General features: G+C 44.7%; 1 protein-coding gene across 1 annotated transcript; it reads right to left on the reverse strand.

Moving 5' to 3' along the window:
• Positions 1-1428: 1428 nt before the first annotated feature.
• RD3 (RD3 regulator of GUCY2D) lies at positions 1429-13938 on the reverse strand. Its single transcript, XM_010177222.2, has 3 exons — positions 13809-13938; positions 10071-10380; positions 1429-1867 (listed from the first exon to the last, which is right to left on the reverse strand). Exons 2-3 carry the CDS (start codon positions 10364-10366, stop codon positions 1570-1572), a joined length of 594 nt encoding a protein of 197 aa, XP_010175524.1. The 5' UTR covers positions 10367-10380; positions 13809-13938; the 3' UTR covers positions 1429-1569.
• Positions 13939-16262: the final 2324 nt, after the last annotated feature.

The raw sequence follows: 16262 nt of genomic DNA on the forward strand, positions 1-16262 counted from the left end.
ATCTCTGGAAGAAACTGCACATTTCTACTCCAGGATAGATTTCTTGTGCTGGAATTCTTCCCAGAGTTGGCACAGCTTCAAAGGCTTCTATCTTGGCTGTAGTACCCACATGCTGCTGCAAAAGTCTCTAGGCAAAAGAGTTGGAAACAGGCAAAAGAATAACAACGCTCCAGGGTCCACCAGAAGGCTATACCTCACTGGGATGATTCCCCAAAAGCCAGTCAAACAGGGAAAATCCCTCTCTTCCTTCTCCATCTCCTGTTGGTCACCACAAAGCATCCTAGCCCTTGGCTTCTCTACAGGACCCATGATTTCCAAAGTATGCCACTGTCTTCCCTTTGCTGGTGAGAGCTTTCCCGACAGATCCTGAGTTAGAGCCCCAGTGGCTTCTCCTCGGCAGCCTCTTCCTGTTTCTTCAAGGTCTCAGCAGAACCACTCTGGCCTACAAGCTACTTGGTTTGCATTAAAGATTCTTTTGTAATAGCATCGAGTCACTGGCCAGCAGCCTGTGATGCTGGAAAGCTCTCTTGGGAGCACTCAGGAGAGAAGACTAAGGGCACAAACCTTCATCTACCAGAGCCCTTCAGTCACTCACAGCAGCAGCTTGTTAAAATGATACCAACTATTGCACCTGTAGATGAATGCTGATTGCCTTCACCCTTCTCTGTATGTTGATTCTATACTTCAGTGCTCTTTCAGGCTTAGCCATAAACAGTAATTTCAGCCCACTGACTTACTACTGGGATGTGGGGTGGAGCACTTACCTCAGCAACACAGAACACTCAGGACCAAGACCAGTGTTTGACAGAGCACTGATGTACCTGCCCATGTATTGACACAGCGGGTTGCTACATTTCTATCTACTCTGCAGGTGCAAGGTTCAGGGGGTCCTGCCTGCACAAAAGAGAAAATACCCAAGAAACCTGAGCATGCATAAACTAGTTGCTGTGGAATAATATTGGTCTTTCATCTCAAAAAGCTTGGATCTGTTTCTATTCAGGTTGGATTGCGAATTGTCAGCAAAAAGCTGATCAACAGCAGTGCTGCGGTTCCCTGTGAAGTTTCTTGTAGCGCTGAGGAAGGTTAGTAGTTGGAAAAGGAAGTTTGGTTCCAAATCAGATACTGGCTTTAACTCACAGGCCTGATCCTGCAAGCCTTACTCATGTAAGTGGCTGTCTTGCTTTCAGCAAGATTGGTCCAGCCAGCAGCTCTCAGTAGCTTAGGCCAAAAGCTTTTCTAGATAACTACATCCAGGCTGGAGGGGGAAAGGAGAAGACAGACATCACAAAACTAATTCATTTTCCACAAGAAGGCAGTAATAAAAATGAGATGGTAAGTGAGCCTTGCCCTTAAGGTTACTGAATAGCTACTAAATTAAAGGAAAGGCTAGCATGTTGGGTAATAAATTGTGTCACACTGCGAGCATCAGCAGCAGTTACTATGGACACAGCTTCCAAGAGAGAGACAGGCAAGAAGAGAAAGCTGGAACAAAGAAGACACAGGAGAGCTAAAAAAGGGTTAACTGAGATTTTGAAATACCACTATCTAAAAACCTTGTTCACTATAGAGTCAGTAATCCTTGGCATTCCGAAATTCTGGCATGCTCCAAACCCTCCTGGTGGGCTGGGTGCCCCGTTCCACATCCTCAGAGATGGTCTTGATGCCACTGATGAATGGGGAAATCCTGGACCGAGATTTAAATGTTGTTAAGGAGAGGCTGGTTTTGTTCTTTGTGTTCCATTGCCTGGCAAGCTTCTTGGCCTCTTCCTCTTCTTTGATCTTCTCAGCAGCTTCCTGCAGGACAGAGCGGAAAAGCCGGGACACTTCCTGCACTTCTGGTTCATATTCAGCAACGAGTTGCCGGAATCTGAAAGCACAGTCAAGGCACAGCTTTGATTAAAAACATCAGATTAGGGATTGCTGCCAAGTCACTGTTCTAGGCTTGGAACTTGCACTCTCCTGCAAAATGGGACTCCCTGGACTGAAGGGAACAACAACAGGGAAGAGACATGAAGATATGCTCAAGGTCTCTAAAATCACAAGCAAGCCAGAGAATGTAAGGAAGCAATGAATCACCATTTCTCATAAGCACAAGAAATAATAGGGAGCACCAAACAAAGCTAGAAGGTGGCAAGTTTGAAACAGAAGGAAGTGCTCTTTTCACACAACACCTATTAAATCAGAACCCAGTGCTATCAGTAGCTTAAGAAACACAACGATTAGACAAGTTTGTGGAAAATGTCCCCATCACTGCTGATTAAACATGATTGTCCAAATGCAGATCCTTGCTCAAGTAGTCCCTGAACTGTTCCTTACCAGAAGCTGAGGATAAACCAGGGAAAGTCCCACTAGACTTGCCCTGTTTCCAGTTCTCATCCCCCATAGTGTTACCTAATGGCCACTAGGCAAACAAAAAATCCTGTAAAACTCTGTTATATGTTTGATAGACTCTCAATATTTAAATTTCAGTGAAGTAGTATTTCCTCCTCCTTTGACTTTCTGTGAGATATGGACTAGCTCAGCTGATAACTCCTGGATTGGCAGCACGATGCTGTATCTAATTAGACAACTGTGAATTATTCCAGTGCCTTCTCAGCAAAGAGCTCAAAATATTTTTGACATATATTAAGCTAGCTTAACACCAAGGAAGTGAAGAATTGCCACTGCTTATTTTGCAGGTGAGGGAGATGAGATGCAGAGCAGGAGAGTGTTCTTGAAGTCACTGAGTGGGTCATTGGCTGGGCCAAGAAGAGAACATACCATCCCTGACACCCTGTTGGGTGATTGGTCCCCAGCCTGAAGAGTGTGGGATCTACTCCTAAGGCTCACACACCGGTCACATAGAGTTTCTAATTATTCCATAATAGTATGCATTTATGACAGATGTTAATATGGCTACTTTTGTCATAAATATTCAGTTCTTAACATAAAAACTGTATCTACGAGCAGACACAGAGCTACACTAGTACTCCATGGAAATCCAGGTATTTGTACCTAACGGAAGATAAAGTGTATCGGGTCTGTAAGCATTTTGATATTTACTCCAACAGAACTGAACTACAATAGAAAACAGTAGGACTGCATGTAAATAAGCCTAATACAGTAGAAGCTGATAGAATAAGATCCTGCCTCTTGTTTTTTTGATAAGCCCTAGGAACGTACAAGGAGTTTAGTGCACTATAGCACTGCACTGCATAATGGTGTACCAAAGGGGACCCGAGATAATAAGGACAGGAAGAAAAACAGAGATAAAACAAAAAGACTCTTTGTACATTAATGCCTTTTGACTCTTACTGTGGAGGCCTGGTAGTGGACATGCATCTTAACATCATGCTGTATCCTAGATATTTGGTGTGCTTCTCTCACAGCAAGTATTGGCAGCTGCCTGTACAGCTGTGGAGACACCAGTACTGCATGCTGAGGGAACTCACTGTCAGCAGAAGCACCAGACCCTTTCAGGGTCAAGCTAGAGGAGTTTGACACAAAACCTACCAAAGTCACCAAGATGTTCCTTAACCATTTCAGTTGCTTCAGATGAATTCCTAATCTCCTTCCTCCACCCACTCACCCCCCAGAAAACCCCTCTAAACTTTGAACATTTGGGTGCAAAAAGCCTGTGAGGCACTGGAGTTCACACTGGTACATAAGTACTTACACCATGATGCCAACCTGAATTGTGCAGAGCCTGTAAGAGCAAGAGACTGGGTCTTGCTGAGGTTTGACACATAACAGTGGTACCAGCTTTGCTGTACATTCAAACATCCTTTCTGCCTTCTGAGGAGGCACTTCAGTTGTGTTATCAAAGAGCCAAAAATACAATTTATTCTCACAATAAATACGCTTTTCCCTTTATCCTCGTCAGAAGCACAGAGACATGAGTCCCTTGAAACCAGAGTCTTCACAAAATGATTATTATACCAGGGAAAGCACCTTCAGAGGACTTCTATTGCAGAGGTGAACTGAATGAGTCATTCCGTTATTTTATCTCCATCTGTAATGTAAAGAGAGATGCTGGCATATTATCTATACCTATCAGTACACTCTCTGCTTTTGTATTGGCAATTGTGCACCCAAGAGGCCTCATCATTGCCTCTGGTTTTAGAGGCTGTGTGTCATACCACTGGACTGTGGCTCCAGAGCAGGTAGCAGCATGTGTCAGGCCATTACTGGACCAGTGACTGGCTCTGGGAACAAGAGGGAAATGGGGTGGTACGACAGCAGATTTACCCCCTGGGCACAGAGCTCTAACACTAATGCTCTGTGTTGCTAATACCACTCCCAACCAACCTAGCTGAAATAGTTTCCTAAAATCAGTGTAACTTCCCACCTTCATGGCTATCTGCCTGTCTGCACTCTCCTTAGCTATGGCAGCAAGAATTGCTTTGTCAACTCGACTTTTGCTGTTAAGATTTACCTCTGACTTTTCAGGACTAACACAAAAACTACTTCATATGGATTTGAGCAGGTCTAAGAAACAAAGAGGAAGCAATCCAACAGACTGTCTGCCAGTCACCCAAAGAAAAGCCATAGTCATGCAGATGGAGAAGGGGAAGGGGGGCCTTTCCTTTCCCGCAGTAGGATGACCCTTGCCCTTTTATTAATGCCCACATAACTTCAGTATCAGCACATTTGCGTAAGGGACAGCCCACGTATGAAGTCCAAAAGGTGTGCATGTCACAAACATTTCAGAGCAGAAAGGACGGACAGGTTATCAGGGGCTGAGATCTAGCTAAACCAGTCTGTATGCCAGAAAATAGATTGTGTTTGCTGCAGCCACCTACGCATAATTGAAGCCATCTTCCCCAGCTATCCATGAAAGCCAGTTGGTGTGCTAGATGATCCATCAGTCTGCTCCCTGCACAAAACATGCAACATATAAAACCAGTAAAACCACTGGAATCAAGGAATATAGGTTTGTATCCTGGGAAACAAAGTCCACACCAAGTTTCTCAGTGGAATTAAGCACACAAAATTGCACAAGGCTCACCTATCTTCTAGCACAGGTTAACGCCCTCACACTTTTGCATGGAATAGTTTCAAACTAGGCAACTGCACAACCATATCTAGAAATCCCTCAACAGGTTTTCCTTACTCATCAGAAAAGTATACCTAGCTATCTTATTTGTGAAACAAGCTGTGATACTACTGGTAGCTAACCTGTAATATATTATGCAAGTCACGGAGTTTTAGAGGCGACTGTCAACAAAACCCACCTTGAGGCAGCAGAGAAGCCTGGGGAGTAATTCACATACACACACAGGGATGAGCACATTCCCCAGTCCAGGCTGTATAGTTCAAACAAATTTATTCTGTAAATTGTGACCCTTCCATTTCCTTATATGGCCATTAGATGTTAAGAATCTGGTTGTGCTTGGCTTGTCCTGGCACAGCTCTTTTTAAAGCGCTGTCACCTGCCTATGTTATTCTTTAGGTCCCCGGTAGGTATCCTAAGCACAGCCTGAACTCTAAAGACCTGTTAAATCCAAAGGAAGTCTGTGGACTTAAACAATATGCTTATAGTTCAGTGTATTCCTGAGTGCCTGTCTGAACTGGGACCTCTAAGTAGATTTAGTCATTTGAAGAAAAGATGGGGTGCTTAGTGCTAGTAATTAGCTGCTGACTCCTGAACCTGTATTTTGAGCAGGAATTCTGGTTCTATTGTAAAGCTATGAACAGCTCTGCTAGAGAGGGCTACTCGACTCCCAAAGGACTATGGCATTCACACTAACTAACTGCAACACTCATGTCACATCACCTCAAACTTAAGCTCATAATTATCAATAAATCCATTTCTGATTTTAGTAATTTGTCTTACATTCAAGCACACTAGGAAGCCCACTTTAGCTATACACAACCCTTAGAAAATTACAGGCCTTAGCCTGTGGCATTGAAAACATCTCAGATCACCAAAATGCGGGTTTACATTTCTGTATTAGGGTTTTTTGGTTTGTCTCTCCCTGGGTGGAGAGAAGGACAGAAACCCACTGTTTTGCTGAAACCAAAGGAAATAAAACAGACCATAATGAGCTCTGTGGAGAGCTAAAGCTCTGAGTAAAGATGGCAAAAATCTAGCATTCTGTATTAGCAAGCTACTAAAAAGAGCTACATTTCCAACACAAGAAGAAGGGATTATCGAATAAAATAGTACATGTTAGTTTGAGACAAGCAAACTACTCCTTCAGTTTAACCATGGCAGTTAGGTACTAAGGGCCTCACCAAATCACTGTCACTTCCTTCACGTGGCTCCAGGATTTTAATTTTAAATACAGTCAGCAATCTCCAAGCCAGTAAGCTAAAGCTAAGTTACACCTGACCACAACAGCTTTATTTGTATGAGGTGAATCAGAGTCTCCAGATATCTGCTGGCATTTGCAGTGTACTTGAATCCTTCCAGAATTTCAAGAGACTCAAAGAAGAGTTTCTGTTGACCCAAAATACAAAATGGGCAAACTGGATCTGAAAAAACCCCTCCCACTTAAGAAGTGCTCCTTTCCAGCCTCCTCCACATCTAAAGAAAGAAATCTATAGAAGCTCTGCCTCTCAGTAGATGTGACTGTAGCCACAGAAAAGGACAATTTGGATAATCATTTAGACCTTTGGAGAATAAAGTGACATTTCTGACAAGTCATAGGAAAATGTTTTGTTCTGGCTTTGACTCTGAGCTTAGAACATCACAAAGGAGCCCTTGCATGACACAAACAAACCAAACTGCACTCTTGCAAGATGCATGCTACTTGTGTTATTTAAGTATTGCATACTTGTTGAGTACATCAAAAAGGACTTGAGCTCTTCAAATGTCTAAGATGGAAGGGGAAGGATCAAGCTTAATATTTCAGACAGAACCAAGGGCTTCAGTAGGGTACATGCTCTGCATTTGAATTTCCAAATGCAAGCTCATAGTTTTGTTTTTTTTTTTTGGTGGGAGTTTTTTCTAAAAGTTACTACATATTAGAAAGTCACAAGAGGAAACCAGCAGCGCAAGGATCTTGTGATTAAAGTGCTTCCCTGGAAACATCAAGATTGCAGTTGAGCTCCTATTATACTCATCTTGTGCAATTTTGGGGACGTTGCCATGTTATCTCACTTTCCGAGAGGAGAATTTATCCAGTTTGGGCTGTCTTTTAGTTAGACTGCATGCTCCTTATTTCTCCTGGACATTTTCAGCTCCTAGAGTGGCAAGCCCCATTCTTTTTTCATTGTTTCCACCTCAGCAATGAAGATTTCTGAACCACAGGGCTCTTGGTTAAGAAGGTAGAAAAAAGAGGGGTCTCCTGTTCACATTTCCAACACAATAAGAAGGGACTGTTGAATAAAAGTAGTCCACATTCACTTGAGACAAGCAAAATACAGTATTCTGCAGGGAAGTTGTAGTTCAGATGTGGAAATCTGCCATGGGGTGCCACAAATGCTGAAAGTTTACATGAGTTCAAAAAAGAAAAGCAAAACCCCACAACCTAAACAAACTACTGAAGGAAAAAGCCACATAGGGCAGTTATGGGCAGAAGGACCACTTCTGGCTCTAAAAGTCTCCAGGTGACAAGGCACAGTAAGTTGGAGGCTATATACAAGATATTGTAATTGTCTCTACTGTTGCATTTGCTTGCCTTGTTCTTTTTTCCTTAAACTGATGCTACTGGCCACTATCTCACGTGCAGATTACATATCAGATCAAAAAGACCTTTGAGCCAACCCAGTTCTGCTGTTTTTGTGGCTATGACATTCCCTTCTCAGTCACGAAATTGAACCAGCAATGGTTATGCCAGCCTCACTCTTTTAATGTGGCTCTGCTAACCATGGAAAGTGCATAGTGTGGAACAAACACAAACATGCCACTTCTTGAACCATACTGTAATGAAATCTATGATAGCCTACAACAGCAATTTGTTAGAGGATTTTTAAGATGGTTTTATTCTTGTTCACTTATGCCCACTAGAGCCCACCAATGTTGCTGAGTATGTTTATCTACTGTCAGCAGTATGCTGAATCCTGAACAACAGTGAACAGCCACTAAAGCTGCACTGAAATTACCTCTCTTGTATGATCTCAGTTTAAAAAAAAAAAAAGGAAAGCAGAGCAGCAGCAAGTTGCCCGTGGCTCAGCTTAATACTCTTCTCTGAAGGAGATTATGAACCTTGGGGCCTCCCAACTCCAGCAGCTGAAGCCTGCTCTCATGGAAATAACCTGCTGCCAGACAAGCCTTGCTCAGTGGCCCTGGGGATGGTGAAAATAACTCTGAAGCCCAAGGGGTTTGTAGTGGCTTGTTTACAGCACAGCTCGGAGTTATACAAACACAAGGCAGGTGCTGTTCCCAGCCAACTTTCACTGGAGAGAACTCAGACAGTGAATGATCCCAAATCTCTGATTCTGACACCATGGCAACCTTTGCAAAAGCCAAAGCCCTGTACCAGCTCGCCTCCAAGGTTCAGCCCCAGGCAAGGTGGGAGCTGGAGAGGTAGCTTTGGCATCCTTTCCTGGCTGCTCCCACTGTACAACAGAGGACTAGCTATTTCCAGCCCTCTTATCATAGGAGAGGCTGGAGCACCTCTCCTGTGAGGACAGGCTGAGAGAGTTGGGGCTGTTCAGCCTGGAGAAGAGAAGGCTCCGGGCAGATCTTATAGCGGCCTTCCAGTACCTGAAGGGGCTACAGGAAAGCTGGGGAGGGACTTTTCATAAGGGCAGTTAATGACAAAACAAGGGGAAATGGTTTAAGCTGAAAGAGGGAAGGTTTAGATTAGGTATTAGGAAGAAGTTCTTCACTGTGAGGGTGGTGAGACACTGGAACAGGTTGCCCAAGGAAGTTGTGGATGCCCCCTCCCTGGAAGTGTTTAAGGCCAGGTTGGATGAGGCTTTGAGCAACCTGATCTAGTGGGGGGTGTCCCTGCTCATGGCAGGGGGGTTGGAACTAGATGATCTTTAAGGTCCCTTCCAACCCCAACCATTCTATGACTCTATGATTGTAGTTGAAGAGCTGTAGATTCATTTGTTCAAGGAAGAACAGGTGCCAGCACACGCAGTGAGGGACTGCAGGGTGCTGAGCACCCCACTGTATATGGCCTGCCTTTCTCATCCGAGCTGAAGCACACGTTGGAACAGGGGAAGTGCATTACAAAGGCCCATTTCACATGCTTTGGCTAAGGTGGACTTCAGAGTCACTACTCCTCACTTGCACTGTGCTGAGAGGGTTTAACTTGGAAGAGCCCTCCCCTCAAAGGAAGCGTCACTTCCCTCCCTTTCAGTTTGGATGCTGCAGCAGGCTCAGATTTATTTCTGAAGGCCTTCTCACAGAAGGTTACTCAGCTGGCAAGCTGCAATGCTATGTCTAGCACTTGAAAGGCTCAACAGCAAGTCCAAGAGGCTGTGTCTACATGTACACTGCAGAAAGCAGGAGCACCACCTAGCTGTTCAAGCCAACTGCATGCCCTGCCCCACCTGCATCCTACTCCATGTCAGGGGTGTGGAGGGAGGGCAAGGGAGGGAGAAGCATGCAATCCCCTGGACACTGGGGACAAGTGCCTCAATAGACCTGCTGGACAGCTTAAATGAAGGAAGGCATGCTCCAATGAGAGAGGATAAACACCAAAGCAGGTTGTTCAGAGGCTGTGCAACTCCACCCTTGGAGATACTAAACAATAGACAGGACAAGGACCTGAGCAACCTGATCTAACTTTGAAGTTGGCCCTACTCCAAGGAGGAGGTTGAAGCACATACCTCCAGAGGCCCCTTTAAACTTCAATTATTCTAAGATGCTAAAGACTAAAGCAAAAGCCATCACAATACTGAAATGATTACTGTTCATCAGGCAAAATAAAGCTTCTCTGGCTGCTCAGGAGCATGAAGTACTCAAGCCAGTCTCAGAGGGAAATGGCATTTAGCAACTTTTTGAAGGAAATTATACCTTAAACTGACTTAAAACATTAGATTTCCCTTCTTCCCCAAAGACACTGTTGCAACACGGCTTATGATACAGGATGCCAATTTTTTGCTCTGTTGGTCCTAAACTCTCGTTCCTTCCTCACATGTCACAGAGAGGGGGAAAGGGAAGGTCTGTACTATCAGATCGTGTACTGTACCTGAGTATGACAGGCCCACAGTAGGAAGGGTGTATTTTGGTACACATATCCTCCAGCTGCAGCCGTTCTGCTGGGCTGATATCATAGCTCTGCTTTGGATAGCTGACCAGCCAGCCGTAGTCCACCCCAGTCTTGATCTTGCGATACTCATTCTCCCGCTCTCGCTGCTGCTTCTCTGCCTGCTTGATCTGCCAGTTCAGCTCCATCATTAGCGTCTCAACCACCATTTCTGTGGGGTTCTTCTGGGAAATGCGGTTTGGGGGCTCATTCCACCTGAACCAGGATGCCAGTGACATAGTGCTCTGTGTGTCTTCATTGGGAGTGGGTTGAGGGTAGCAAGGGAGGGAGGGAGAGAAAAAGAACAGTGCCATCATCAACACATCTCAGCTGAGAACATTCTCTCCCGTACACTCATCGAGTCTGATGTTCACTTAAAAGTGCTATTGGATTAGCCACTCGGAACTAACTGGTGCTGAGCGCCTTGAGAAGTCTCACCCATAGCAGCCAACTCGTGCAGAAGGTGAGACAAAGGGTGAAGAGGCACAGTTTCCTTTGAACTTCCAGTCACCACGTAATTAAAATGAAAGTCACAGTTCTTAAAACAGGTCAAGTTATAAAGATACCTTTCTCCCTGCAGGTTAGGCTGGGGAAGCTCTCTCCTGCCCACACAGAAGAGCTGGAGCTAGGCCTTGCTTGTCTGAACCCTCATGGTAGGGCATGACCTTGCAGCAACCCTACACACAAAAGCTCAACACATGGAGTCAAATGATTGCCACATTCTGGCCAGCAGAAGATCCTCAGGAAGGAGGGCAGAATAGGTGACCTGGTGTGGTGGGTTGACTGGCTGCATGCCCGGTGCCCACCAAAGCCATCCTATCACTCCCCTCCTCAGCTGGACAGGGGAGAGAAGAATATAACAAAAGGCTCGTGGGTCAAGATAAGGACAGGGAGATCACTCAGCAATTACCGTCATGGGCAAACAGACTCGACTTGGAGAAAACAGTTTATTACCAATCAAAATCAGAGTAGGGTAATGAGAAATAAAACCAAATCTTAAAACACCTTCCCCCCACCCCTCCCTTCTTCCCAGGCTCATCTGGCTCAACTTCACTCTCGATTTCTCTACCTTCTCCTGCCCAGCAGTGCAAAGTTGCAGTCAGTTCGTCACACGCTATTTCTGCCTCTCTTTCCTCCTTAGGGGGAGAACTCCTCACACTCTTCCCCTGCTCCAATGTGAGGTCCCTCCCACTGGAGACAGTTTTCCATGAACTTCTCCAATATGAGTCCTTCCCATGGCCTACACTTCTTCACAAACTGCTCCAGCCTGGGTCCTTTCCATGGGGTGCAGTCCTTCAGGAAGGGACTGCTCCAGTGCGGGTCCCCCATGGGGTCACAAGTCCTGCCAGCAAACCTGCTCCGGCGTGGGCCCCTCTCTCCATGGGCCACAGGCTGGGCTGAGAGGGACATAACAACATTCCAAGGTTTAAACTCTTACTGCTTCTAAGTGAGAGGTTTCTGCTGCTGGGGAGTTACCCAGCACTTAAAAGGCAGAACAAACTGCACCAATCAACTCTGTAAAAGATGGAATTAACTCCCCACCCAGCCAGCCCCTTCATGTAGTCACTTCAAGCAGACAATGCATGGAACAAAGTTATTAACTATTGTATTTGTATTTAAACACAATGGAGTCCAAAGAAGGCACTGGGGACCTGAAAAGGAGCAAAACAGCATCTGTTTCTTCACACAGCACACTTACGTGCCTTGCTGCTCCTTTCCGTTAGCCCCCAGGGAGAAGGGGTGGCACAAATAATGGCTGCAGCTGGGATTACCAAAAGGCTACTCCCGGCAGCGCCCCAATCAGGACGTGCCATCAAAAGTTTACACGAGGGCAGTGGATTAAAGAGCCTGATTCTGCAGGGCCTGAGCAAATCATCTACTAAAACACAGACACAAAGACAAGGCATAAAAGGGAGAAAAATATGCTTTTGGTTTAAGCTGCTACATTGGGGCCTAGAGCCTTTAGTGACAATACAAATCACCACAAGCCCATTACTACCCGGTAGTCCCAGCAGAGCCGAGAGCCACGAGCTCCCAGACTCCCTAGAAGAGCAACAGGCAACAGGATTCTGCCTTCAGTGCCTGGAAAACTGTCACCACCTGCACCAGGTGAGAGGGTGCTTCATTTGCTTTCATGCCTTTATCATTTGCCCTAATGCAGCCTTGTTCTCTTTCAAAAATGTTCATATTTCCATTAAAGGAAAATGCTCCAAAAACCTGGACAGTCTGTACAGTGCCCCAAGTTTGAAAATACTTCAGGGCCTAATGCTCAGGCTTTTCTAGAATGGGAAAGTTTGCCAAGCTGCATCAAAGGACCAGTTTCTCTAGTCCTATATCCTACCTTTCCCAGCAAGCAATACCAGTTTCTTCAGAAGGAAGGCATAAAAGGGCTGAAAACCTCCAGAGGACACAGATCTAGCTACCTAGGTGTGTAAGGCCACAGGTACTCTTCTGAGACCGTATAAACATTAACACCTTTGCTAGCTTACAGTGCTTATACATGAGGGGTCACTGCTTTTGCCCTGGGTATCCGCTACAATTACTCTTAGGATAGCAGCTGCTGGAAATAATCCTACTCCTGTCTCATTTCTGTGCTCTGCAGGAGGACGAGCAGCAGATCCCTTCATTTGCTTTCATCGCCAGGGTGACTCCAGCTAACAGCTCTCAAATCACCACACAGTGCTCTGGCTGCCTGCTGCTGACTGACTTGCCCAAGACACATGAATGAACTCAGGCTGGAATTGGTGTGCAGCTTCAACTCCATAATCCCACCATCCCAACACATACCTGGATCTTGCTACATGGTGGCCTCCACTCACCATTCCACATTACTAAGGATTAAGATCCTCAGGACCTTTTCCTTGGTCTTATCACCCCTTATGTATCGCACAGATGAGCCCTGTTAGCAGAAGGGAGCAGCAGAACACACCATGAGCTGTTCCAAATGCTTTAAAAGCCTCCTGTTTCTTTTCAGCTGATGTGACGACAGCAATCTTTCATAAGCTTTTACAAGTACCTGACCAATTCAGGTATCATTATTATTTCCATTTGCACCTTCGTCTGATGAAGGTGAGCATGCCCTTCTATCCTTTACCAGCAAAGGGTTAGCTTACTTTGTGCTTATTCAGGCTATGACCTGGTCTCACGTTTGTTTAACTCTGCTGATTTCAGTGACATGAGGAGTAAATCAGCATAAAGCAATGTAACTGTGAAGCTGAGGAATGTCCTTCCAGCTATTCCTAGCTCACCAGCTGTTTCAATATCAGAGAAGCAAGAGGGGAATTTAGTGGTCAGAACTGGGAAAGACAGCAAGGAGATCTGGGCTCTAATTTAACCCACACTGGCTTTCACATGGTCCTGGGCTGTTCTTACAGCCCTTATTTTTTTATTTCTCAGGTCCCCCTCCAAGCCAGTAGTTCTGCATACGGAGGACCCTTTTACCTCGCACTAGTATCGCAGAGGACAATCAGTCAGCAAAATATTTTGGTTACCTTGTGTGAGCAAGGCCTGCTGAAACTGAACTTTGCCCTGTGCCAGAGCTTGCATAAAGCACTGCTACCAGGCAGACTGGCTTTTGATATGGGAACAGGGATACCACTGACTCTGAATGAGACTTCCACTTCTCTCCCATACATGACTTGAAAGATCTGCTTCCACATGAGTATAATGTAAGGAAAGCACCTCACCTGCAGCTGAAATGTCGTGTTCTCAAATGAAGGACAATCCCATGCAAGTATTTCATGCACACTATCAGTTTGTGCTAGCTGTTCCTAAGGGAGTCTTGCTTGTATGAGATTGTTTCCTTCTCCATCTCTCATCCATCATCTCCTCCTTTTGAGAGCTGGAAACTGGCCATCTCTATTTAGCAGGCTTGACAAGCCACCACTCTTCCCACTATGGATCTTTGCAGCCTGCAGAAGATGCTGTAGGCTCCATTAATTGTAGCTGCTGTTTTTAATTTAAAGTTCACATGCAGGCTAATTGTAAAATGATTCAAAATGGCTTTCCTGTTAGGAAAGACTCCAAGGACCATTGGCAAGATGTGGGCAACCGAAGGAAGGCAAAAGTTTCAGCATGACCTTCTTATTGGGGAAAAGGACAAGTCTACACTTTGCAAGCATTCATGTTAAAATTATTAAAAGAAAGAGATACTGCCCCATCCAAATACAGATCTTTATGTTGTACAATTAGTCCATTTTCTGATTCTTTGTTAGAGGCTATACTGGGAGCTGACACAATCCAGTTGATGATCTACTCTGGTGTTATTGAAGCAAAAATTCAGAGTGGATTATGTAAGTTCCGCTTCAGAAACCGATCTGGGTTTCAAGGCTTTTGCCTTGAGCTCACGGACCTTAGACCTTTGCCTAGAAGACAAACCTTCCCCTCACACTGTTGATTGCAAGTCTGGCCAACCAGCTCAAACAGTTTTAAGCATGCATTTACCTTGACTATGCTAAAGTCTGGAATACCTCACTTTCTCTCTCTCTCAGCCTCTGAGGAGTTTCTTCAATTTTCAGTGATTGCTAGTAAGTCCCTCCGAGACTTTTTAATGTAAAAGTTTTCTGTTAGCTTTAGTTCTAAAGAAGCTTTTTGCCTCTGTCCCAATCTCATTTTTGCTCTCCACATTGTCAGTCAGTCCTGCATTTTTCTCCTCACATACTTCACAGCTCTCTGCATTCTCTTCTCACAGCACATTCTGTACAATTTCACCTCATTTCCACTTTTTTTACTTTCTCCTGTATTTCCCCATGTGATTTCCTCTTCTTGCTCCAGAGGATGCACCAAAGAATCATCAGAAATACCAAAGTTCACATACCTTATTTGTTTTTCTGCCTTACTAAAATAGGATTTCAGCCTTTCCTAGCTCTTTTACTAACAAAGGGAGTATGTTTCCACAGCTTGCTCTCTAGCTGTTCGTTGGCCAACTGGAGGCTGTTCATAGAACCTGACAGACATCAGTATCCTTTTAGGCTCTTGCAGGCTATGTCATCACTTGCTAAGACTTGTTACAGCTGGGCTGCTTTCTGCTAAACCATGAGTCAATCAGCAGGACCTGTTTGCCTTGTAGAAGATTAACTTCTGAGAATAAAAAATTCCCTTTCCATTGATCCTTTTCCTGGTTTCCAGCTTCCAATGCCTTCCAGGACAGGAAAGGAATAGGCAGAAGGCAGGAAATGTGCATTTGTGGAAAAAAAGTGAGAATACAGCTGGACTCTCTATAAAGGTATGCCCTCAATTTGACAAGTCTCCTGTGGTTTGCCTTTGCCTTCACAGTCTGTCAGTCCAGGAGTACCACTGACAATCCTTAGTGACTCTCACTATTCCTAGGGGCATGGTAGTTGTGCCAGAGCAGAACAAGAAAAGTCTTAAGGGGTCAGACAAGTAGCAGCCTAACCCAAAGTCCAGTGATGTCAAAGGAAATGTTGTCACTCAGCTGGCTATAGACAAGAGTCCCAGGAAATCCAGTGTCATCCAGGCAAAGCATACCGACAAACTGGGCTGAGGAGCTGGGAAATGGCTTCCCTCCTTTCTCATGGGTGCTCGTTCCTTACTACTACAGTCAGGGGGCAGAGAGACAGAATTTGTTCATGCAACATACCAACTCAACCTTTTCCCACACATGCCAGGTCAGGGGGTAACAACAAGGAAAATTATTTCTAAAAGAAGTGGGACAAGCTTCATCCCCAAAGTGTGCTCATAATTGTACTTTTTAAAAGACATGCAGTCACAGAGAAAACAGATGAAGTGAAACTGTGGAGCATATTGATTTTTATTTGCTTCTTTAGTAAAGTTTGTATTACATTATTCAGAAAAGTCCAGTGTCCTTCAGAGAGCAAAGGGTATCTAGTATCTCCCTGGACTGCAACTTAAAAGTAGATTAAAACTGGTTTGGCTACACCCATCTCTGAATTCTGTTATGTGCTAACTGATGCAATGTTTAACCAGCTTCTCAGGCAGAATTTGTGATGATGGCTATGCTGCTAGCTGTAACTGCATGAAGTAGCGTTAAGTAGCGACAGCATCATAAATGAACCCCAAATTCTATTCCTCTTGTGATAAAAATATTTTAATTTTGTTCCAAACAAAGAATCTTAGCAAGTTCTAAGTAAGAAACTGCTGCCAACACCTTCTCAA

This window comes from Antrostomus carolinensis, unplaced genomic scaffold (assembly GCF_000700745.2).
Source record: "Antrostomus carolinensis isolate BGI_N321 unplaced genomic scaffold, ASM70074v2 scaffold5371, whole genome shotgun sequence".
Taxonomy (NCBI): Eukaryota; Metazoa; Chordata; class Aves; order Caprimulgiformes; family Caprimulgidae; genus Antrostomus; species Antrostomus carolinensis.